This window comes from Trypanosoma cruzi, genomic scaffold (genome assembly GCF_000209065.1).
Source record: "Trypanosoma cruzi strain CL Brener 1047053516771 genomic scaffold, whole genome shotgun sequence".
Lineage (NCBI taxonomy): Eukaryota > Euglenozoa > Kinetoplastea > Trypanosomatida > Trypanosomatidae > Trypanosoma > Trypanosoma cruzi.
In genome coordinates this window covers 135740-156905 of record NW_001849477.1, presented here as the reverse complement: position 1 = coordinate 156905, position 21166 = coordinate 135740, and the positions used below count along the sequence as shown (strand labels likewise).

At 49.5% G+C, this 21166-nt stretch overlaps 8 protein-coding genes across 8 annotated transcripts, besides 23 other annotated features; all 8 read right to left on the bottom strand.

Annotated features, from left to right (window-relative positions):
* Positions 1-21166: part of a sequence feature (heterozygous, Esmeraldo-like haplotype) that runs on past the window's edge.
* On the bottom strand, positions 42-908 carry Tc00.1047053510517.80 (hypothetical protein, conserved; the record flags this gene model as incomplete). Its single annotated transcript, XM_807310.1, has 1 exon — positions 42-908. The coding sequence occupies one exon, from the start codon at positions 906-908 to the stop codon at positions 42-44; it is 867 nt and encodes a 288-aa protein (XP_812403.1).
* Positions 103-136: a microsatellite.
* Positions 680-770: a sequence feature (T-rich).
* Positions 1144-1172: a microsatellite.
* Positions 1472-5617, bottom strand: Tc00.1047053510517.70 (hypothetical protein, conserved; the record flags this gene model as incomplete). The annotated part of the gene is made up of 1 exon (XM_807309.1): positions 1472-5617. The coding sequence occupies one exon, from the start codon at positions 5615-5617 to the stop codon at positions 1472-1474; it is 4146 nt and encodes a 1381-aa protein (XP_812402.1).
* Positions 5902-5975: a sequence feature (T-rich).
* On the bottom strand, positions 6398-7582 carry Tc00.1047053510517.60 (hypothetical protein, conserved; the record flags this gene model as incomplete). The annotated part of the gene is made up of 1 exon (XM_807308.1): positions 6398-7582. The coding sequence occupies one exon, from the start codon at positions 7580-7582 to the stop codon at positions 6398-6400; it is 1185 nt and encodes a 394-aa protein (XP_812401.1).
* Positions 7619-7640: a sequence feature (AT_rich).
* Positions 7729-7763: a sequence feature (AT_rich).
* Positions 7826-7845: a microsatellite.
* Tc00.1047053510517.50 (hypothetical protein, conserved) lies at positions 7987-11352 on the bottom strand (the record flags this gene model as incomplete). Its single annotated transcript, XM_807307.1, has 1 exon — positions 7987-11352. One exon carries the CDS (start codon positions 11350-11352, stop codon positions 7987-7989), a length of 3366 nt encoding a protein of 1121 aa, XP_812400.1.
* Positions 11547-11598: a microsatellite.
* Positions 11819-11933: a sequence feature (T-rich).
* Positions 12278-12313: a microsatellite.
* Positions 12505-12543: a microsatellite.
* Tc00.1047053510517.40 (uncharacterized protein) lies at positions 12637-14592 on the bottom strand (the record flags this gene model as incomplete). The annotated part of the gene is made up of 1 exon (XM_807306.1): positions 12637-14592. One exon carries the CDS (start codon positions 14590-14592, stop codon positions 12637-12639), a length of 1956 nt encoding a protein of 651 aa, XP_812399.1.
* Positions 14835-14880: a sequence feature (T-rich).
* Positions 14906-14929: a microsatellite.
* Positions 15186-15245: a sequence feature (T-rich).
* Tc00.1047053510517.30 (hypothetical protein, conserved) lies at positions 15397-17643 on the bottom strand (the record flags this gene model as incomplete). Its single annotated transcript, XM_807305.1, has 1 exon — positions 15397-17643. The coding sequence occupies one exon, from the start codon at positions 17641-17643 to the stop codon at positions 15397-15399; it is 2247 nt and encodes a 748-aa protein (XP_812398.1).
* Positions 17950-17974: a sequence feature (AT_rich).
* Positions 18132-18153: a microsatellite.
* Positions 18476-18516: a sequence feature (GA-rich).
* Positions 18596-18618: a microsatellite.
* Positions 18634-19170, bottom strand: Tc00.1047053510517.20 (hypothetical protein, conserved; the record flags this gene model as incomplete). The annotated part of the gene is made up of 1 exon (XM_807304.1): positions 18634-19170. One exon carries the CDS (start codon positions 19168-19170, stop codon positions 18634-18636), a length of 537 nt encoding a protein of 178 aa, XP_812397.1.
* Positions 19255-19283: a sequence feature (AT_rich).
* Positions 19285-19338: a microsatellite.
* Positions 19970-20042: a sequence feature (A-rich).
* Positions 20306-20363: a sequence feature (AT_rich).
* Tc00.1047053510517.10 (chaperonin/T-complex protein 1 gamma subunit, putative) lies at positions 20432-21166 on the bottom strand (the record flags this gene model as incomplete). The annotated part of the gene is made up of 1 exon (XM_807303.1): positions 20432-21166. A coding segment is annotated over one exon (735 nt), but the record flags the coding sequence as incomplete, so codon positions are not given.

Below are 21166 nucleotides of genomic sequence, written 5' to 3'. Positions count from 1 at the left end.
TATTCGGTTTTTAGATAATAACATGTATCTTTAATCGAGAATCACTTGTGTGTACGCCTTTTGCCCTCAAAACTGCCACCAGCGTTCTTCGGACTACTCGTGTTATTACTATTATTATTATTATCATCATCATCATCACTGCTGATACGGGTCCGTTTTCTTGGTACTGCCCTGCGCTGCTTCTCCTGCCGTGTATGACGGGACAACGCCTCGCTGTACCGCTGCAGTCCAAACTGAAACTTTTCAACCGCCTCGTTTAGTGGCATATTCAAAAAAACATCACTGCCTGCGTTCAGGGCGGCGTGAAAACATCGACGCACCTCCGCCGCGCTCAGCGAGGCCACCGCCACTTTGCCTCGCACGCCAAGCTCAGCATCCACGCCATCCCTGACAGCCTGCCTGTCGGCATCATCGCCCTCTCCCTCGTGGGGGCAGGCAAAGGCGCGTGACGCGGGGCTGGTGGAATCTCTCCCCGTCATTGTCGCACCGTCCACCGCCGATTCCCCGCCAAAGTCAAAAAGAAATCGCTCGTCATCCTTCAGAAACAACGCCTTGCTCCTCCCAGCACGGACCGTGCCGTCCACAGCCCCGGCAGCAACCGCACTGGAATTCTCCGTCATTTGCCAAACAACTGCTTCTATACCCTGCTGCACTCCCCTGCCACTCCTCCCGTGCGCCCAAGAAAGAACGGAAAAAAAAAACAACAATAATAAAGCAACAAACAAAAAAAAAAAGGATATTGTCAATGAAAATAAAAAGGAAAAGAAAGACGCAACAAACATAGCATAAGGAGAAAAGGTGCCGCTCAACGCACAAGGACAACGAAAAATCCTTTCAGCTTCAGCCATCAAAAGGCAACAACGCCAGGTAAAGAAAGTAAAATAAAGAGAGTAGGAAAGATGAACCATTACGCGCAATTTGGCAGCGTGTAGAAAACAGCTTCACCAACCCTATGCCCCACTACTATTGAATCCTCACATATACATCAAACATAAACAAAGACACAATGCCGCCAGACATTCCTCGCACTGGCTCATTCGTCATTTCTTTCTAGGCACATGACAAGGTGACACATGTTTGAATGCATATAATGATGGAGAAACGCAAAAAGGAAAAAAGAGAGAGGCTAAAAAGCACCTAAAAAATAATAATAATAATAATAATAATAATAACGCAGCATTAACACAGCTGCGGTGATACCAGCAAATAAGGGCCATTCATGGCAAGCACAAACACACAAACGCACACCACTACCAACTACCACCGCCCTTCCACCTACACCCGTGTTTTATCAGTTCAAGCAGCAGCTTCGTTTGGTGGTTGTCTTTTCATAACTTCTTTTTTTTTTTTCTTTGAATTTCGTCACCTCAAAAAAAAAAAAAAAAAAGAAATGAACTTGTCTTCCAGCAGACCCTTCCCCTTCTCTCTCCTTTCCGCCACCCAAAACAATTCACCGTTCCCGCTCCCCTCTTCAGTTCAGCCGTGTGGGGGAAGGAACCACAATCGTCGCCCGACGGGCAGATGGCACTGGTTTAGCGAGAGGTGCGTTTTCAAGAAGATCTGCAATAAACTTCCGCTCCGCGTGTTGCATACGAAACATTTGTGTGGCATCAATGATCAGTTTCCGCATGCGTGGCTCGAGAAAAATGTGTGGCTGGTGTTTCAACACTTGGCACAATTTTTTCTTTGCCCCCTCGCGGCTTACCGGGTTAGAAAGGGTACACACTTGGTCAAATACACGTCGTGCTGACTGTCCAAGTGCTTCTGTGCTCCTCGCCCCTTCCAGCGTGAAGTAGGGACTTTCGTCTGCCTTGCCAGAGCACTCTTGCCTGTAGATAAAGTACAGGGAGGAGACTCCCCACTGATTTGTGGGACGCCCAATCGGAGTCCACCGAGACGGCTTGATGTGAGAAAAGGCAACGGAATACGGTACCCCATCCGCACTTGTGTAGGCGTTGCACTCATGGAGTACATAGCGTGACATGTCGGAAAGCTGCTCCGCACACCGCCTGGAACGTGCCTGTATACACTCCCCCACAAAACATATACTCCGCACGGAGACGGTTGCCCCAAACACCATAAGAGCATTCAGACGCTTATGCAGACCTGGAACGCTGCGCATGAGAGCAAACCCCGTGTCACTGGAAGAAGCGTGGCAAACACACAAAATAGCATCCTTTAGCTCTGCAACATCCCCCACAGATTTAAGAAGGTACGACCGTCCCGGTGTCTTGTAGCCCCGGGCGGCCGATAGTAACTGCGCATCCCGGGAGCAAGGCAAGCATCCTGCACGTAATAAACGCAAATCACACCCCTCAACTGACTTTGTGGTCTCTGCCATCTCCGTTTTCGCCCCCAGTTGCCCCCAAAATGATGGATCTTCCTCATTAAGAACTCTCTCACCGTCATCGATGTCATCATCACTTCCCTCACTTCTCGCATCGCTGCCATCATACACAATGTCCGGTGGAAGTGGTTGCTGAAGAATACGTTGCACCGACCGCTGCCAAAGAACACTATGCTTAAATAAGGTGCATCCCTCGTTCGACTTGCAGAGAAAAGCGGCAAAATGACTCGGGAAGAACCCTGACACCGATTCACTTGGTGGACTATATGTTGGAATAGATCTAGATAAAACAGTGGGTCGATACAACGTATAAATAGGGTCTGAAATTGTACGATCGTGAAATTGCCGTCGTTGACTAACCATACTCTGAATAAACTCCACGGAAGCCTCCACCGCCTCGCCAGACTGCATACGCTCTACAAGTCGCACGTGATTTGCAGACTCGGACTCCTCCCAGCGACGCAGTTCCTCATCCACCCAACCGTAGAACTGTAAAAAACGAAGTCCCGACGTTCTACCCACTATACAGTATAATAACTTGTTCAGGTCAAGATCTTTAGAATGTTGGCGAATGACCTCACTCTCCATGAGCACGGCTGGTGATAGGGATATCAGGTAATCCAAGGCCTCCTCTGAACAGAGGCAAATACTAAGCAAAAGTTTAAAGGCACTTTCCACAACACTGTAGAATTCATCATGGAGAGCTTGAACCAGGGTTTCAATGCCCCAACGCATAGAAGTTGAGAGGTCTCGCCAAAGTGCTTTATGTAGTTGTGTCGCCGCATAAAGACGTACGGAGTTCACATCATTGCAAAGAGCAGAGCGAATAGCATGTCGAATTTCCTCACATACGCCGTAGTTGGGAACAGCACCAATGTACAAAGACTGTAAAATTAGTTGACATACATCCTGCAAGGTGTCATTGGGTGACGGTGCCGCCGCCCGCTCTCCGGAGAGCTCGTCAAACATATTGTTTATGATCCCAAACATATTGTGTTCCCTCATAGCCATCAATCCATTGGCTGAGAGGGAGTAGCGACCAACCATTTGGAGTACCGTCTGCCCCACACGGGTGCCCAGTCGCTCACGGTTCAAAACCTGCGGTGTACCGTCAACCACCTCCTGTAGATTTCTGACAATGGCCGATGTGAAACCAAATTGATCCAACACCTCCGTTCCCACACGTGTGGAAAGAAACATATCCAACAACGCCAGTCCAAAGTTACAAAGCTGCGGCGTACATTCCTCCGTGCGTAGCGACACAAACGTCCGCGACTGTGTCTGTAATGACGGTTGATAAAAAGCAATAAGCTTGTGAAAAAAACGGGTTTCTTTCAATACCCATTGAAATCGCGGCATACTTCGCAACGGTCCATGAACCAGCAAAAGTAACAAATCCTGGTTCCATCCAACAAAACCATCGGCCCTATCCACACCCGTTTGCCGCAGCAACGCCTCAAATCCCGCATCGTCAACCCCCATGGTTCCTAATCCGTAGGCTGAAATCGTTGTAGCCGACGGGATAATTGCCCTCCCGCCCGAAATTGCATTCGTACCAGCCACCGTTGTGGCAAGTGATACATCCTTTATCATCCTATGGTATTGAAAAAGACTGGCGGTGGGTCCACTCCTAAAAGATAAGTCCCCTTGTTGTATCAGACGTCCAACGGCCTCATTAAGAGCCGTGTGAAGCCGCCCAGCCGGACGCACCGGGAGTACGGTATCCATCAGGACAAAAATGTCTTGCAAAAGGGATGAGGCGGTGGATGCCAAAAGACGACTTGAGGCACCATCTCCGATCATAGACACCAATGCAAGCGGAAGACCATGGTGAAAGAGCATCAAAAGCACTCTCCCTAGAAGTGGATCAAGAACATGATATCCTATTGCCTTTGTTGTTGGAACAAAATTGTCTTGCACCTCACTTTGGTCCATGAATATGCCGCCTTCAGAAAATGTCTGGGTCTTAGCATATTCGCCCGATATCCGTGAGGAACTGAACTCCATGAAGCTTGAGGTCAGTTCTGAACTAATTGTGTCTGAATTCAATGTCTCTCGCTTGTTCTTCTCCACCCCTTGCCAAGTCTTTAATGCCGTTAAACCCCGGTGAGGTGCCAGTTGACAAAGAACTTTGTTAAACAGTGTGAGCAGCACCATCTTACGGTCTAGATCCCCTGGTAGGTGTAGCACATCAATGACAGCACGGAGTCCTTTTGTTTCCGAACATGTCCATAAAACCCCCACCCACGTTCGCATCACCATGGCAAGAACATCTTTTGCCCCGTTCATCAGGTTTATATTCGCCTCCGTGCTTTTATCCGTGGTATACAAAAACGGTACGTAAAGGACATCCAAATCGTTGTAACGGAGGTATTGCCGTGTCTCTGCACAGTCAAACAAATCCAAAATAACATGTAATATATTCTTAATCTCGTCCATCGTGGCGGCCCCTTTTTGGATGCAATATCGAAGTAAAATTGTGTGCAATGAGGCAGCTGTTGACATGGCTGGAAATCGACGGAGCAATTTAATCGCGATACGGAGCGCCTGACTCTTCCGTTTGGGTTGTAAATTCGGCACCGGATCCTGCGGGTCCAGTAAGGAAGAGATGCGGCAAATCCAGCCATAAGGGAAGTCTGGATACGCCGTGGGATTACTCTCGTGCAGCTCAATAAGACGCGTGCACACATTCAGTGCGTACTCTAATTCCGTGGCAATCTCACGATCAAAACATAGGCCAATGAGTCCACAACCAACATTCTTCAAAAGACACTGCGTAAACCTCACGCTCGCAGCGCAAATACGGACAAGTTGCAGGCCAAGCAGACGCATCACACGGCTAGAGGAGTCCAATGCCCCCTTAACAAGCAATGCCAACTTCTCTGGATCCTCAAACTCAAAATATGCCTCGTTGCGTACATACCACTTCTCACCAATGGCGCAGAGTTCATTCAATTTCTCCGCACGCTCAGCCGCAGACGCCTTTTCCCGTATCTTATTCATCAGATCGTCAATAACAGTACTAGTAATCTTAATAAAGTATTTCTGCGTCAGGCAGAGATACTCGACCCATGCATCCGTGAGACGTTGAAGCGTTTCCTCAGCTTTAGCAGCTGCATCCGTCGTTTCACCCTTCGCTTCAAGACCTTCCTCCCTCAGTTCCTCTTGCACCTTCTCATACCTGACACGTGCTTTGGAAAAGTCCTTCGGGTCAATGCCAAATTGCTGCAGCAACTCTGCTGACGCCGCACTCAGGCCCGATACCACCATGCAACAAGAATATTATTACTAAAAAAATATCGCCTTTCCCGCTGCTCGATGGAGGTGTATGTGTATAATACAAAGGGAGAAAGAAATTAATAGATGTCCTTGTAAAGTAACAAATACCACCACACTCACAATGTTTGTTTTCCCCTTTGTCTGCTCCTCCTTCTTTCTTATTCGAGCACTTTTGTCTGTGTGTGTGTGTGTATGCAGGGGACACGACACGCCCCTGCCAGCGTCGAATACACCCACCTTTTAAATCCAGAATATATGAGCGCACTAGGTGTGCTAAAATAAGAAGGAAAAAAAAAAAAAAAAGAGACGAAAAGTAAAAAAAAAACACACCAAAAAAACAAAAAAAAAAGGACATGTGTTCGTGATGCCAAGCATGACGCGGAGGGTCCTCGTGTGCTCTTTAGGCGCTCTCCTCTTCTTCCACCCTTCGGGGTTCAGCGCGTTGGCTCAAAAAAAAAAAAAGAAAACCCTACGGACAGGAATTAAGACAAGAATGGTGATAAACATATCCCTCGCGCACAGACACAGTTGTGAAAAGTAATTGGGAGTGGATGAGAGGGAAGAACTTTAAAAAAAGAACAACAGATGAGACGACCAACAATACAACAAGACTAATAAATCTCCATAATAATGAGACTAAGCCTTTTCTTTTTTTCTTCCATCCGCGCCCACTCCGCACCCGTGAGGGGGTCACACAAGTGAAGTACCCAGCAGAGGCATTTTATTATTTTCCACACTTGCATCTTCCCGCCCGTCCTTCTCGGAATGCGTCTACTGCATCGTAAAAGTAAATTCTCGTACCTTGCCTAACAGGGGTGTGCTCACGCCCCGCCTCTCGGAGTCAGAGACGCCAAACTTGTTCGTCGTTGCCGGGGAGGATGCACCACCCTGAGGCAATGGCTTAAAACGAGACATCGTCGAAAAATGTGCTGGCGGCGAAAGACGACTTCCGCCAACTGCAAGACCCTCCGGATCGGCTTGGAGGCTCGGCAACAGACCGAAGCGCCCCCGACGAAGCACTCCACACCCTGAGGAGTTGCCAGATGACATCTGAGTGCGAAGACGACCAACAGTGGGAGGAGCACTACAGATACTGATACTTGATGAACTCGCTGCCTTATTTGATGAAGCACACGACAATCGCGTAGAGCCCGCTACGGAATTAGATAAACCGCTGTTGCTCCACGTACGACGGTTCTTTTCTGACTCTTGTCTTCTGCCTCTCCGTTCCCAAATTCTAACAGCACTGTCCCACGAGCGATGTGGCCGTGTCAAGTATTCCAGGCTGGCCTGTACAGGCGCATCATCAAAAATGGAAGGCGGCAGTTCCTGGGTTTGGCGTGAAGAAGCCGGTTGAACCTTGTTTTTAGAAGTGCTCGTCACGGCAATTTTGCTGGATGAGGCCCCAGGCTTGGTTGCGGCGGTGCGAGGAGGCAATGGCAATGGAAAAGGCCCCTTGGCTGGCGTCGGAAGGGGCGTAGGAAACTTGGACGGCTGTGGGAGAATCTTTCGCTGAATGGCCCGTCCTTTGCGCCGCGCGTTTTCCTCCCCCTCCGCCTTCTCCCGTGACGAGGATCCCACGGACTGCGGCGGGGTGTGGCTGGACACCAATGGATGCCTTCTATCGTCTATAACCATCAACGCCATCGTCTCCCCCGTGTTGTCTTTGCCCTGAACACGTGTGATCTCATGAGTCGTGTCGGTTGATCTCCTCGTCGGCGGTGGTGTTGGCATTCGCCGCAGATGTGAATGCTGCCCACCTGCGGGTCTGTGAGTCGTGTGCCCGCCACGTCTATGCACGTCGTGGTTGCAGCGCAAAAGGCCAGGAAGAAAGGCGCAAAAAAAAAAAAAAAGGCAAAAAAAAAGACTTTTTTCTTTTTTTTCGTTGCCGTCGGTTTTTCTTTTTACCCCTTCCCCTGTTTTTGTTTTTAAACTAAAACTCTTCGAATACCGCATTGAAAAATGCAAAAACACATATACATAAGCAAAAACAAAAAATAAATAAATATAATATCATCATTCAGCGCTGCGGTCACATGTCAAGCGGCACTGTGCAAAAGAATTTAAAACACCTAACAGGAAGTAAAGAGGAAAGCACACGCAAAATAAATTCAAAAATAATAGTAATAATAATAATGTCACACACTCTATCAAGGCCACGCATGTCACTGGCATTCCAAAAACTATGTATGGACGGTATTTTTTTTTTTTTTTTTTTTAAGGGAGCAGAAAATGTCAGGCTTCCCTCATCTTCCTCATTCCACTGAAGAAATATCCACGGCCCCGCCCTACACACATCCCACTCCCGCCATTGGATAGTCCCAACACCACCACCATCATTCTCACTGCCACACGTCACGTTAGCCATCCAGTTGCCGCCGGATCATCTCCACCTCAACAGACTCCAAAGTGTTGTCATACGTGCGTCCACCGCCTGATGTAATTGTAGGGACGTAATTGACCAAAGCAGCAGAATCACTGGTAGCATTGTCGTCATGAGTGGCATGCGCATTTCTAAAGACCCGTGGGAGATTCACCGCGCCGGCAGGGTTCCCATATTCTCGCGATTGCTCTCGCCAACCTGTATTGACAGCACGGGCCGTCTGCAGAGCCATCGCTGAACCCGCCTCGGTGGCCTGCGTATTTTTTGTGGCAAGTAACCGAATTTGCAGAAAGGCCCCCTGAACAGGGCATCCCTGCGGATCCATCAAAGGCAACTCCAGTGAGACGTATTCCTCTGGTCGCTCGAGCGCTAGTCGCCACTCTGCTCTGGCCATTGCCCAGTACGGGCATTCACCCTGTCTTTCACTACTGTGCGCTGTCGGTGATGACTCGTCAAAGAAAAACAACATAAAGGGCTCACGTGTTACAGCCAGTAGCTCCCGCACAGAAACAACTGGAAAAAGTGTTCCGCCATGACCGCCTTCCTGTAAATATTCGTATTCGTACCGTGGGGTAGGTGGAGCAGGGAGGTACACATCCCGACCAAGCGGAGTCAATGCATAGTAACATGAAAGACGAGGAACAGGGGCCAAGTTGTGTGGCAAATGCAGTCTATGCACATCCACTATCAGCAAGCGGATGGTGGATGAGGAAGAAGAGGAAGGAACGCTGGCCATTACAGCGGCACGTGGAACAAGCGTAAAACCGGAAGGTCGGTCCTGTATCTTCGAGTCCAATAGAGACATTGAAGAGGAAGAGGTCGTGGAAACCGAGCCAAAGGCCTCTGAAGGATGTGTTGTCGGCACCAACTGCATCCTCCCTTCTACCCGCGGCATATTTACTTCCGCTGGCATTTTCGTTTCCGTCAGCTTTGGGCGCGACTCTCTACTTGCCTCAGCGGCCAACGCGCGGAACGAGTCGCTAAATGGAGTTCGAACCGTCACCGTAAACTCGACCGAAGCAATGTGGTGACCATTTTTGGTGCGCAAAGGAATATGTCCCCGGACTGTGGGCCGCTGAGCTTGGCGACACTTTTCATCCAACACAAAAGCGCTTAAACTAACGGAGCCTTCCGCCAGCGTCGCGCACAGACGCTCCGCGTAAAGAGGCTCGTGTGTGTCACTTTTTGCAGACACAATTTTGTGGATCTCGTCCTGCGAGCGCACGCGGTGCAGTTGGACAAGCAGACTACGCGACTGCAGGTAGTACTGCAGCAGTGCGTCCATGGCAACACAAAACGAGACCGTCGTGTCAAGAAATCCGTTAAGCCCAGTCACAATTGGCGTCGTGACGGTCTCATGCAGCAAGAAGTCCACGGAGCAAAAAATCGGTGGAAACTTGTCACGCAGTCCCACGCCTTCCGGCGTCTCTGTGGAGAAGATCTGCCCAAGAAAAAGCTCAAACACCGTTTCCCCAGGACCAACCTCACGCAGGGACATGTTCGGTGACACATCATAGCCACGCAACGAGCGCACTTGAGCCTCAAGAAACGCCACACGATCAAGTTGGGTTTGCAAAAACTTCTGTGTGGCCTCCTCCCGTTGTTCCAACGCCTCCGCAGAGGCCTGAACTTCCTCTCGCTCTCGCCGCACCTGCCTCTCCATCTTCCGTAGCCGCTCGGCTTGCATTTCGTTCGTGATGCGCAACTGCTCCAGCTCCGCCAGCAACGCACCATTCGCCTCGTGGAGCTCGCGGACCTGCTCTTCCATCGACCCATCACATAATTGCACGGTAATTTCGCCGTCGTCCCTTTCATTCTCTTCATGGGAAACGGAGGCGCCCTCGGCACGACCGGTCTTCCTGTGCCGATTGTGTCGGAAAATGGCTTTGTAATTTCCAAACGTGGAAAGAATCTCCGTCGGTGTCAAGTTATCCGTGTCGGCGCGGTGTGTTGGCCAAACAATGTCCAGCTTCGCACGGCACAATTTAATTTCTTCCCACGCATCCCGCAAAGCGATAGAAGCCTCGTCACGATCTCTTTTCGCCTCCTCACACTCCCCACGACACTGAATGTGCGCCTGAGTCCGTTGTGCAATGTCCTTGTAAAGCAACTGTGACACCTCCTCCCAATGGGAGGCGGATGCACGCCAATCGGCAATGTCTTGTCGCACCTCCTCCCTCGCCTGCCGCAATGCACTTTCTGTGACGCCCACTAAACTCTCCATCAGTCTTACATGCTCACGTTCAAGTGCACTACGGCTCTCTATAGCCTCCGCTAGACGAGACTCAAAATCCTTCGCTTCATCGGCACGCAAACTCGCCAATTGCGCCTCGCGTGTCATGGAAAGCAGTCGTTTGCGCTCATTGATGAGTTGATTGTTAAGGCCACGCAACTCCACTAAAAGATTCTCATTGTTTTGTTTCTGCGACGATAACGCCGCCTCGGCAAGAGTAATTTTCGATCGCAGACTTTGCACCTCCAAAGATTTTTCTTTAACCTCCGAAAGAAGGGTACGAACATCGCGGGTAAGCAGCTCGTTGCTGTCAGCCCCTACGACTAGGCGGCTTCGCAACTCCGTGATTTGTGTCTCCAGCGAGAAACGAATCCGTTCCTCCTCTGTGTTGTGATGCTTCAAAGTCCGCTCAAGTTCCGCAACGGCCTGCTGTGAAACGGAGAGTTTTTGACTGGCCAAATCACGCTCCCGCACAAGCTGATGCATTTGCTGCGTCGTCTCCTCCAGCCGTTTCTGGGTGTTCATTACCAAGCTGCGACTGGAAGCCAACTCATGCTGCAGTGTCTTCACAAGAGTCACGGCATCATCAAGACGGTGACGCAACTCCTCGTTCGCGTAATAGAGGGCATTGGCGGTAACATAATTTTGTATGCTGTTTTCCATTCCCCACACCATGGAGGGATCCGGCGATGGGGAAGCCGACCAGGCGCTCCTCAACTCCGCGGCCGCAGCCCCGGCATCAGCCTTCCGTGCGGCGGACGGAACGGACACAAGACCGGCATTCCGCTCGGGAAAGCTGTCATGTTTCCCCTCATTTGCAGTTCCTTCTCCTCCTACTCGTGTCCCCGATGTCCTCTCATTGGCTTTTGCCGATGATAAAGGCGCCCGCATGCTGGAAGCTCGCCCACTCATAAGAGGGGCTGAGCGTGAAGGGCCGCCCCGGGCAAACAACGGCGCGGCGGATTCACGTCGCTGTGACACTTTGAGCAGCTTGAGCTCCTGCTCCTTTTCGTTTAACTTCTTCTGCAGCTGGCGATGACGCTCCTCCAGGCTGTAAAAGGCATCTTGCCAGTCCTCCGTCGTCCGCCGGGTGGAAACTCGTTGAGCCATGACTGTCGCCACGACCCTTCCACGGGTCTCTCTCACTTCTCGTTGCTGCTTGTCCCCCCGCAGCACCCCCGTGTCCCTCTCCACAATTCCCTGCTTGGCCGCAGCCAGGCCGTCCCTTTCCCGTCTCAGCCACGCACGTGGAAGATGGCGATGAAGCGCACCAACGCAAATAAGAAAGCAGCGACAATCACACTTGTCTGTTTGTGTGTGTTTGCTTATTTGTGTGTGTGTGTGTGTGTGTGTGTGGGTTCCAAAGCAACGAGAGGTACCGACAAAAAACAAAAAAAATAATTAAAAAAAGAGTGGGTTTGGTGTAAAACAGACATCAACAAAACAATGAAAGAAGAATTGACATTAGACAGCAACGACCATAAGAGCGAGCATCGTCATTCTTCCTTGGAAACCTCCATACGCGCGTGGGATATCGTGCGGGAAGACTGGAGGATTCCTGCGCGAGAACCCAACAAAAAAAAAAAATAAAATAAAAAATCTAAAACATCACAATGATAAAAAAAAATTAATAATAATAATCTCATTAAATGAGATAAATAAAACCGCGGAAAAAAAAAAAAAGATAAGAAAGGACACGTGCGTAAATATATATATATATACACATGCGGAAGTAAGAAAAAGAAAAAGAAGGAATATTCACAATACCCAATGACGGCAGAAAAAAAAAAGAAATAGGGTTAAAGTGGGGAGTTTATTCCTGTCATTCATTTTATTTATTTATTTCTTTTTTGCCGCCGTCATGGCAGTTGGCATGAAAAACTGTTCAAATTTTGTCCCTGCCGCCGTCTTCATGGCAGTTTTTGTCTCTCTCCATGGGGATGAGGAGTTTATCCCCTTGTCATCCCTTCTCCGCTCCTCACTAAGCATTCCTTTTACTGGCCGACATTTGATTAATTTTCAGAGTCTTCCCAAATTTGTTTTTTTTTTTGTTTGTTTGTTTTGTTTGTTTTGTTTCCTTCTCTTTTTCTTCCTCATCTTATTCCCCCGCTGTTCATTCGTCACCGCCGTCATTTCTCCCTGGCATATTAAGAAAGAAAGTCAAGAAAAAAAAAAAAAAGTACATTTGTTGGTGGTTTTATCTTCCATGCCCTCTGCATCCATCAGTACATCATTTCGTTCCACCTCCTTCCTGTGCAACCGTACACACATACATACACACATACATACATAAATATGTACCTCTGCCAGTGCTCATGCGTTACTTGATACGTAACACGCTTTTATTTATCCCATCCTGCCCTATACATATATTCCTCCTTGCAGAATTGACGATTATGGTTCAGAACCGTGACTTCGCTCAAATTCACTGCGTGGCATCACAATAAGTTCAAATTCCTTCTCACCGCTGGAACTGGGAATGATAATGTTGCCCTGCCGTACCACAGAAGAGTTCGGCTGCTCGGCCACATATGACGTCATGCGGGACTCCGGCGCAGACGCCGTGGAGGTGGACATCATTGGACCAAACGGTGCAACGCCGGCAGTCAACGGCGGGTACATTGGGCCAGCCGCCCCAGTTGGAGAGAGGTTGCGCGTGAAACTCGGTGCTGTGTCGGCAACACCACGCAGTGTCACGGTGGAAACAAAAGGATTCTTCTCGGGAGGTATTCGGACCAAGTCGCTGTTGATTTTGGGAGGACTGACATAGCGGCTAAAAACTCGCCACACACAGAAAATAATGCTGGCCACGATGCTGAAGACCAAAAGACATCCGCCCATGATGGAGATGCCCACACACCGTGATGTGCATGCACTGCCGCGTTTTGGCTGTTTTTCCAAGGAAGAGACAACTTTTATGGCTTCATGTCCATCGGCACCAGCGTGTTTATTGTACAATTCCTCAGTGTTTGGAAGAGATGGTGCCAATTTAAAAAACGCATTCAATGCAACGGGAATCAGTTGCACATCCCCTTGCTGATCGATCATCACACGAGCGTTACATCCATTCTTTGCCCCAACGGTATATCCCAGCACATTCACAGTGGTCGGGCCATAGGGCACAAGTTTCGTAAGATCCCCTGCAAGCGCATCTTTAAAAACGTCCGCCGTAACAGAAGAAAGTACGGTCGGCCAGCGAGTGCCTGAGAACACGAGCTGGTGTGTCGAAACAAGCGAGACAGCGGACGTGCCAGTTGGAGGCCGAGAGGCAACAAGGTCCGAGAACAATAAGACGGGAGTGACGCTCGGATCCCCACCATTTGTCATGTACAGACGCACCAATGAGGAATAGTTCGCTGCCGCAGCCAAATTCGGAATTGTACTAGCGTTGAATCCGCGGGAATGCACAACATAGGTCGAGACATTCAAATTAAACGGGTAGACTGTTTTGCTGATGTTTCCAATAATAACACGGGAAGGTTGAAATGCAAGGGCTCCTGAAAGTATCAACTGTATTGTTGACGCCACCTCTAACTCCTTTGATTGCAAAACCAACTGCCAAGAACCGCTAAAAATCATTTGCATTTGTGTTCGGTACTGCTGTTGAATGGGAGATGCTGGCGTCCTGCTGACGTCCCGCAGTGCGCCGTCGGTCAGAGTTGTCTGATGCTTGTAGTACTCCAACAGCGTCGCGTACGTGGAGGCGGGGGAGAGAAGAGTGGTTACATTTTGAATCCCAGCGGAGACAACCTCAAGGTGAAAAGTTGCCCCACTCGTGCGGTCAACGGTGCCAATCAACACCGCATCTAAATCCGCCGGTGTACCCGTCACATCCTTCACCGCCCTCACGTCGGTAATGATCCCCTCCGAAAGTTTTGCCTCCGGAAGGGCACTGGTGTCGCCCCATCCGTCCCCTGTGAAGCGCACCGTGATGGCCTCCACACGGAAGGCATGGGCCACAAACGGCGTTGCCACACTTTCTGTGGTAGCCTCCGTGTAATACGCCTTCGTCGCCGTCCACTCGGCATCCCGCAGCAGAAAATTCGCCACGATGCCGGGGTCACTCCACACAACAAAACTCACAGCAACAGTGCCGGGGTCGGCGGCAACGGCAGGCGCAGCATCAAACCACGCGGCGGCACGTTGGATGCCGAGAGCAGCGCTCACGTCACTCTGAACGGCGTCACCAAACTCCGCAGCTGCCACTAAGGCGGCTGTCCACTTGCCGTTGAATCCGATGTCTACTTTGACAGTTGACAGGGCATCCGCCGGCACCTGCGCGCTCGCAACAGTACTGACGAGAAAAAGAAAGAGTAATAACTTTAGCGTCCAACGACACCCACCTCGCATTGAAAATTTTAATCGCTACACGCGGAGCGCCTCTCTCTTTCGCTCTATTTCTCCGTCTGTCTACACCTTTTTTGCGCCTAATGTGTAAATGTAAAAGTGTCAATTCCACCCTTTTTTCTGGGTTTTTGTTTCGTCGCTCCTGTGGGTGGCCACCTCCGTGTATGCCTGAGAATGTCTCTTGCGTGTTCCGTCCTCTGTAATGATGTGAATGTTCCTCGTTTCTCCCTCCCTCCCTCCCACAGAAAAAAAAAAAAAAAAGAGATATAAAGAACAAAAAAAAACAAAAAAGGAATAAAGCCACATCATTACAGGCAAATAAAAAAAAAAAAAAAAAAAAGCATTCACACACATAAACATGCCCCTAGTTGTGTTATGTGTCCGTGTGAGTGGGAAGAGAAAGAAGTGAAGGTTGGTTTGCATAATTCGCATCCTAGACTCTTCCCCAAGAGAGTACGCTCGATTGCGCATATAGGAAACACAGAAGCGGTGCTTTCTTGGGGTTGCATTGTTTTCCAGCAGCCCGTATTGCTGTTCCACGTGAAGTCTCGTTTGTCCCCCCCGCTCCCTTCACCCCCCTTTTCTTCCGTCAACTAAAAACAAAACCGCAGAAAAAAAGAAAAACGAAAAGAAAAGAAATTTAAAAAATAAAAAAAGGTGCACCAGTTGAGAAGCAAGACGTGCATCTTCCTCTCGCTCACACGCGAAGAAGGCAAAAACAACAACGGTAAGATAACAAACAAAGAAAAAAGGAAACAATTAGTGGAGTCTGCACAGAAATAAAACGTGGACCCCCACAAGGGTGTGTCAAAGACTTCTGGTGTACTTGGCCTTCACAGAGCCTTCCACTGGTGCCTTATCGCGTCCTTTGCGCAGCAGCTGCGAGAGACGCCGCTTTGGCGGTAGTGGCCGTACAGCATCTACTTCTTCTTCTTCTTCGCTGCTCTTCTCCCGCTGTCCTTTCTCTTGAGCCTTACGCAGGAACGAGTCCCACTTGCGGTAACGATTGTACTGAAGTTTTTGCTGGTACCGTCTCTCAATGGCCTCGTGGCGCAATTTTTGCTGCAACTCTGCCCGCTGCAGTTTGTCTTGCAACGGGCCGGGCAAAAGTTGACGGTCAACGGCCCACTTGTCCTGTGCTTCCCGTGAGGGCAGCACCTTGAAGCGGCCGTCGCTAAGCTCCTGATAGCGTCCCACATCGGGGTCACCGAAGCGGCCAGTGGAGATGTCAAACTCCTCTGCGCCGGAAAAAATTGCCCACGGGGGCAACTCATGGCATTCCTCCTGCACCAAAGAATCACCCCTTGTGTCGGAGGTAGATGCCGGCGGCGGAATCTTTGCAATACTGCTATCACCACCCTCATTCACACCCAGCACCCGTGAAACGGTAGTCGACGTCCCATCTGGCGGCGTAAATGACTTTGCCGATGCAGCAAGAGTGGCGGCGTCAAGTAAATTTCGCTCCCGTCGAAGTGTTTCTTCCGTGTGCCGCTCCTTCTGCAGCATCGTCTTTTGTATCTTCTTGAGATGCAAATTTATTTCTTTGTGGTCCACCACCTGCAGGTTGTTCGTCCGTTGTGAAATGATGCGAAAGGCCTCATAATTTTCCAATGTTTTGTGCATTCCCTCCTCCTCCTGCTGCCGGCGAAGAGCAGGTGTGGGCCGCACCACCACCTTCCCATCCAGTTGCTCCGGAAGGAACGTCGTGCAGTGCCATTGCACGGCCTCCAACAAGGAGAGTGGAAAACGTCTTTTCCACTTTAGGTTAAATTCAAACGCATAGCGTCTCAGAAGACTCTCCGGGAGCTCATCAAGGTCTCCTGTCTCTCCCTTACATCGAATGAGTTGCAGCTCCTCCAAGGAGAGGCTTATGCGCTGCAGGCGCTCCATGCTACGCGATGCGGATGGGTCGGGCTCTCGCTTCATCGGCTTTCGCAAAATCCCCCACGGGGTATGCAGGACCTCCGGCGCCACCGTTTCCTTCTCTGCGGCTGTCAATGTACGATCTGCTGCAGAGAACTGTTCCTGTACAGAATTTTGTAACACGTCTTTGTTTTCGCCAATATTCTCCCGGCGAAGTGCATGTATATCGTTTTCCAAGATGTGTGCAACAGACCGGAAGTAATGTTTTCGGCGCCCCAACATGTCACGAATACTCGTTTCAGGTACATTATCCAGCACCCGGCGCACTAACTCATCCTTTGTGCCGTGGCGTAGTTGCCGTTGCGCTGCAAGAAATATGCGCAGCTCTTCCTCGTGAAGACGATGAAGTTCATCGCTAAGAGCGATGGTATCACTGCCTTGCGTACGCTGTGTCCTAATTCCTCGCTGCTCCTCCATCATACGTGCAGTGCTCCACGCGTCTGTTGGATTTCGTATGTGCATAGTCGCAACGGGTCGGGGTTCTTCCTGTCCGCCTCCATCCGTCTTTGTCGCTGCTGCGGATGCGCCATTTCTTTCCTTCTGGAAATCGCCGTCGTCATTGCGGCCTCCCTCCCCCTGCACGGCCGGTATCATCGTCGTCTGCGTGTGTGATGCACACGGCGGAGGTGTCGGCAGCACACCCCTCATGTAGTCCTCAAACTTCTCAACACACAGCCGATCCTGCTCCTGCCGGCGAGCCAACTCCTCCTCGGCCAGTTCAGAGGGCAAGGACTCCAAAGATTCCTCAATCTTCAACTGTAAGTCCTGCCTCAATCGCCGGCGTGAAGGAGAGGTGGCGTCGCGCAGCGCCACATACGTTTCCGGCAATGGACGCACCCCCTGCTCCAACATACGGGAGAAAAGCTTATACGCCTGCCATTCCAACTTCGCCCGGCCCATCGTGGCAATGAGAGAAGTGTACATGAGCGCATCCGGCTCAATCCCGCGTCGCACCATCACGTTGAGCTGTACCAAGGCGTCGCGGGCCATGTCGTATGCCTCGCCTTGAGAAACATCGGTCGGAAGGTCAAGGAATGGCCGCTCATGAACACAACGGAATGGCAACAGTATCGTCGCCGCTCCTAAAGCCACCGCCCTTCGTGATTCTCTCGCCATCAAGAAACGCCACATGATTCCCTCCGGCGCACGCGTAAAATAAATAAATAAATACCAACTGCACAACTAATTTAATGTCACCCCTCCTCCTAACAGCGGCTGCCTGCATTTGTGTGTGTGCGTGTTTGTGGGACAGCATTTGAAGCGCAAAAGTACCCCCACAAAAGAAAAAAAAAACGAAAAAAAGGAAAGACGACTCGACACAAAATCCATTAAAATATATATGTTCATCTCTCTTCTCTCCTGTGGTGGCTATTTTAAACAGTTTAGCCCTTTCCTCCTCGTTCTTGTGTAAAAAACATCGACAATAAAAACAGATGCAAAAATTAAATAAAAAATAAAAAATGAGTGATGGTGATGCGTTGAATTCTTTACCTCCCTCGCTCCCTCGTACCCCCACAACGACACATCCGCCCCCCCACAATCTTGGCATATTATCAGCGCCGTCACCGCCTCCAAACAAAGAACTCTATAAAGACATATATATTCATACAGTCATGGTCATATATATATATATATATATATTGTGTGTGTGTGTGTGTTTATACATGTGGCACGCGGTAAAAGCTGTTTAAGGGGGAATTCAAGGAACACGGGCATCTATATTTATATAATAACCACATGGCAGGGGTAAAACACAAAAAAGAAAGAAAGAAAAAAAGCAGTTGATAGCGCAGAAATCACTCCCTCCTTCAATTCGTTTCCCGCCTCTCTGTACTGGCACGCATAACCCTTTCCCCCCACCCCTTTCTAAGCTCCTCCCACATAATTCATTCCGTCCTCCCCTCCTTTCTCATTGAACTCTCGTTGCTTTTGTTTGTTTTTGTTTTTTTGTCTCTTCCACTTCTCCTTTTCTCTTTTTTTATTTCTTTCATTCTTTCTTTTTTTTCCTTTTTTGACAACGGCCCTAATGTTTTTGTTGCTGTTGTTGGCCGTCAGCCCCCTCCACTTCCAAACACACACGCACAGAGAGAGAGAGAGAGAGAGAGAAGAATCCGCTCTCGACTACAACAGACCTTTGAGCGGGTCGTCAAGGTACACCTGCCGCTGCTCCTTCCTGAGCCGGTCCCATCGATCGCAAAGAAATGACATGCGCTCACGCAACCCCATTTGACGCACAGACGGGTGTGCCTTCAATATCTCGTAAGCGAAGGACGCCACGGGCACTTCCCCCGTGAGGTCCCGCCGCTGCATGCGCTGAGCTAATTGCAAAACCTCCTCGTCGCTGCGTTTGTTCCTGCGGCTGCGGAGGCCAGTGGCGGTGGTCCCATGACGAGAATTTGATGCCTTTTCTGACTCCCCGTCACCTAAACGAGTATGCATGGAATTGCTGTTGTGAATAACAGGTGTGGAATCCCCATCCATCATTTCCTCAACCTGCGTCGTCGCCTTCTTCCTTCTCTTCTTATCAGCACCAGTACTAACACTAGCAGTTTTCCCATTGATGGCAGTAGTGGCGGCTGTGGCTGCCGCGGTCTTTTTCCTCTTCCCAATGGTCCGCATAAATCCGCTGCCATAAACAATGAGTGAGGCACGCAGCATCAGCAGTTAAGCGCCCTCACAGGTGGAGAAAGTTATTGTGCGTATCCGGATGTGTAATGTTACGGTTTCAGTTGCGTATAACTCTAATAAATGTTTATATTATTATAAAATAACTGTATTTATATATTTATGTATGTATGTATGTATGTATGACTGTATGATTGTATGAGTAACAATCTCTCTTTTCGGCGGCCCTACTCTTCACGCCCTCGTCCTAAAATGTCTGGGAGAAATGCGGGAGGGGGAGGGAGAAAGACGCTGCTGATTTTGTAAACGTTTTGCCCTCCCTTTTTAACTTCGCTGCTTTCCGTTGCCCCACCACCCCGCCCACCTTCAAAGAAATCCGCTCTTCACGCAAAATAATCTCTTCTCCTTCTGCGTCACCCCGTCGTGCCTAAATAATGCCCCGCAGCAGCGACATTCAAGAAAAGAAAAAAAAAAAAAGTGGGTGGAGAAATTAAAAAGCGCTTCCTCGTGAGAAAGTCACTGATGGTCACGGTAGGGATACGCCCCCCCTTTCCAGCAGTGGAGCCACAGATGCATTAAGACATTATAGATAAATAAATTGTCGAGTTATGTGCGTACACGTTGTGCCAGCTATGCATGTCAATGCAAGGCGTGTTATGTGTGGTACCGTCGGCTCACACCGCAGTCTGACACCCACTCACGCACTCACACACAGAAAAAATATGTACAATCCCGTCGTTCCTCTCGCTCTCTTTCTCTCCCTCTTCCTCCCTTTTCTGAGACGTACAAAACACACACACAAACAAACGCTAACAACAACATGCATGGACAATTTTTTTTCTTTTTTTTTTCTCGCTTAAAATTTTTCCCCTCATTTTTATTTCTTTTTTCTTTTTCTTTTTTTTATATATTTCTTCTAATCGCGTTTTGTTTACTTCTTTCTTTCGGAAGTGTTGTTGTTGTTTTGCTTTTATGTGGGATGGGGGCTTTTTTCTTTTAAAAAAAGAAAAAAAAGAGGAGAAGGAAGAGGAGGTTCCTTCTTTCTTCCCTCCCCCCCTCCCCCCCCACGATCACACGCCTTAACGACCCACCCACCAAAAGGGAACGAAGAAACAATTAAAATAAAATAAAAGTTTTCTTCGTCGTCTCTCCGCACGGACGGAATATGTAAAAAAAAATCTTTTAAAGAAAAAAAAAAACAACAATAAATAAATAAAATAAAATAACGGGGGAAAACGGTGATCACGGCGGCGTACGTAAAATATTGACAAACAACCATCGCACCCCCTCTGCGTCACTCCGCAGCCGCGGCATCGCCATGATCATCATCGCCTTTCGCCGCAGCGGGTGCAGGCTTCTCATTGCCGTGACGCAACTTGGTGCCAGACACCACATCATCCACGCGCAGAATCATCGACGCAGCCTCAATGGCTGTCTTAAGCGCCTGCACCTTCACGGCGGCAGGCTCCATCACCTGCAGCACCCGGACGTCAACAATCTCGCCGGTGGTGCCATCGACGCCCCAGAAGTTACCGTCTGGCATGGAGTGACGCGCCCGTAATTCCGTAACAGTGCGAATGACGTTTGCGCCGCAGTTGCTTGTCAATATGCGTGGGACCACCTCAAGGGCCATCGCCACGGCCTGGTAGGCCGCCTGCTGGACACCTGTGATGCTCTTCGAACGATTCATAAGATAGGATGAGACGTACATTTCCACGGCGGCAGCACCATACACTACACGCGGATCAAGGATGATATTACGGGCCACGCACATGGCATCATGAAGGTTGCGTTCCATCTCATTAAGGGTATCTTTACTGGCACCACGCAAAACCACGCTACACGCCTTGCCGGAGCTGCAGCCAGTGATAAAGGTAAAATACTCATCTCCTATCTTTTTAATCTCCATTAATCCTGCCTGTCCAATGTGGTCCTTCGTGAGCTCTTCAATACGACTAACAACTTTTGCCCCGGTTGCGCGGGCAATACGGTTATTGTCCGTCTTGCGAAGCGTCGAATGCATGTAATA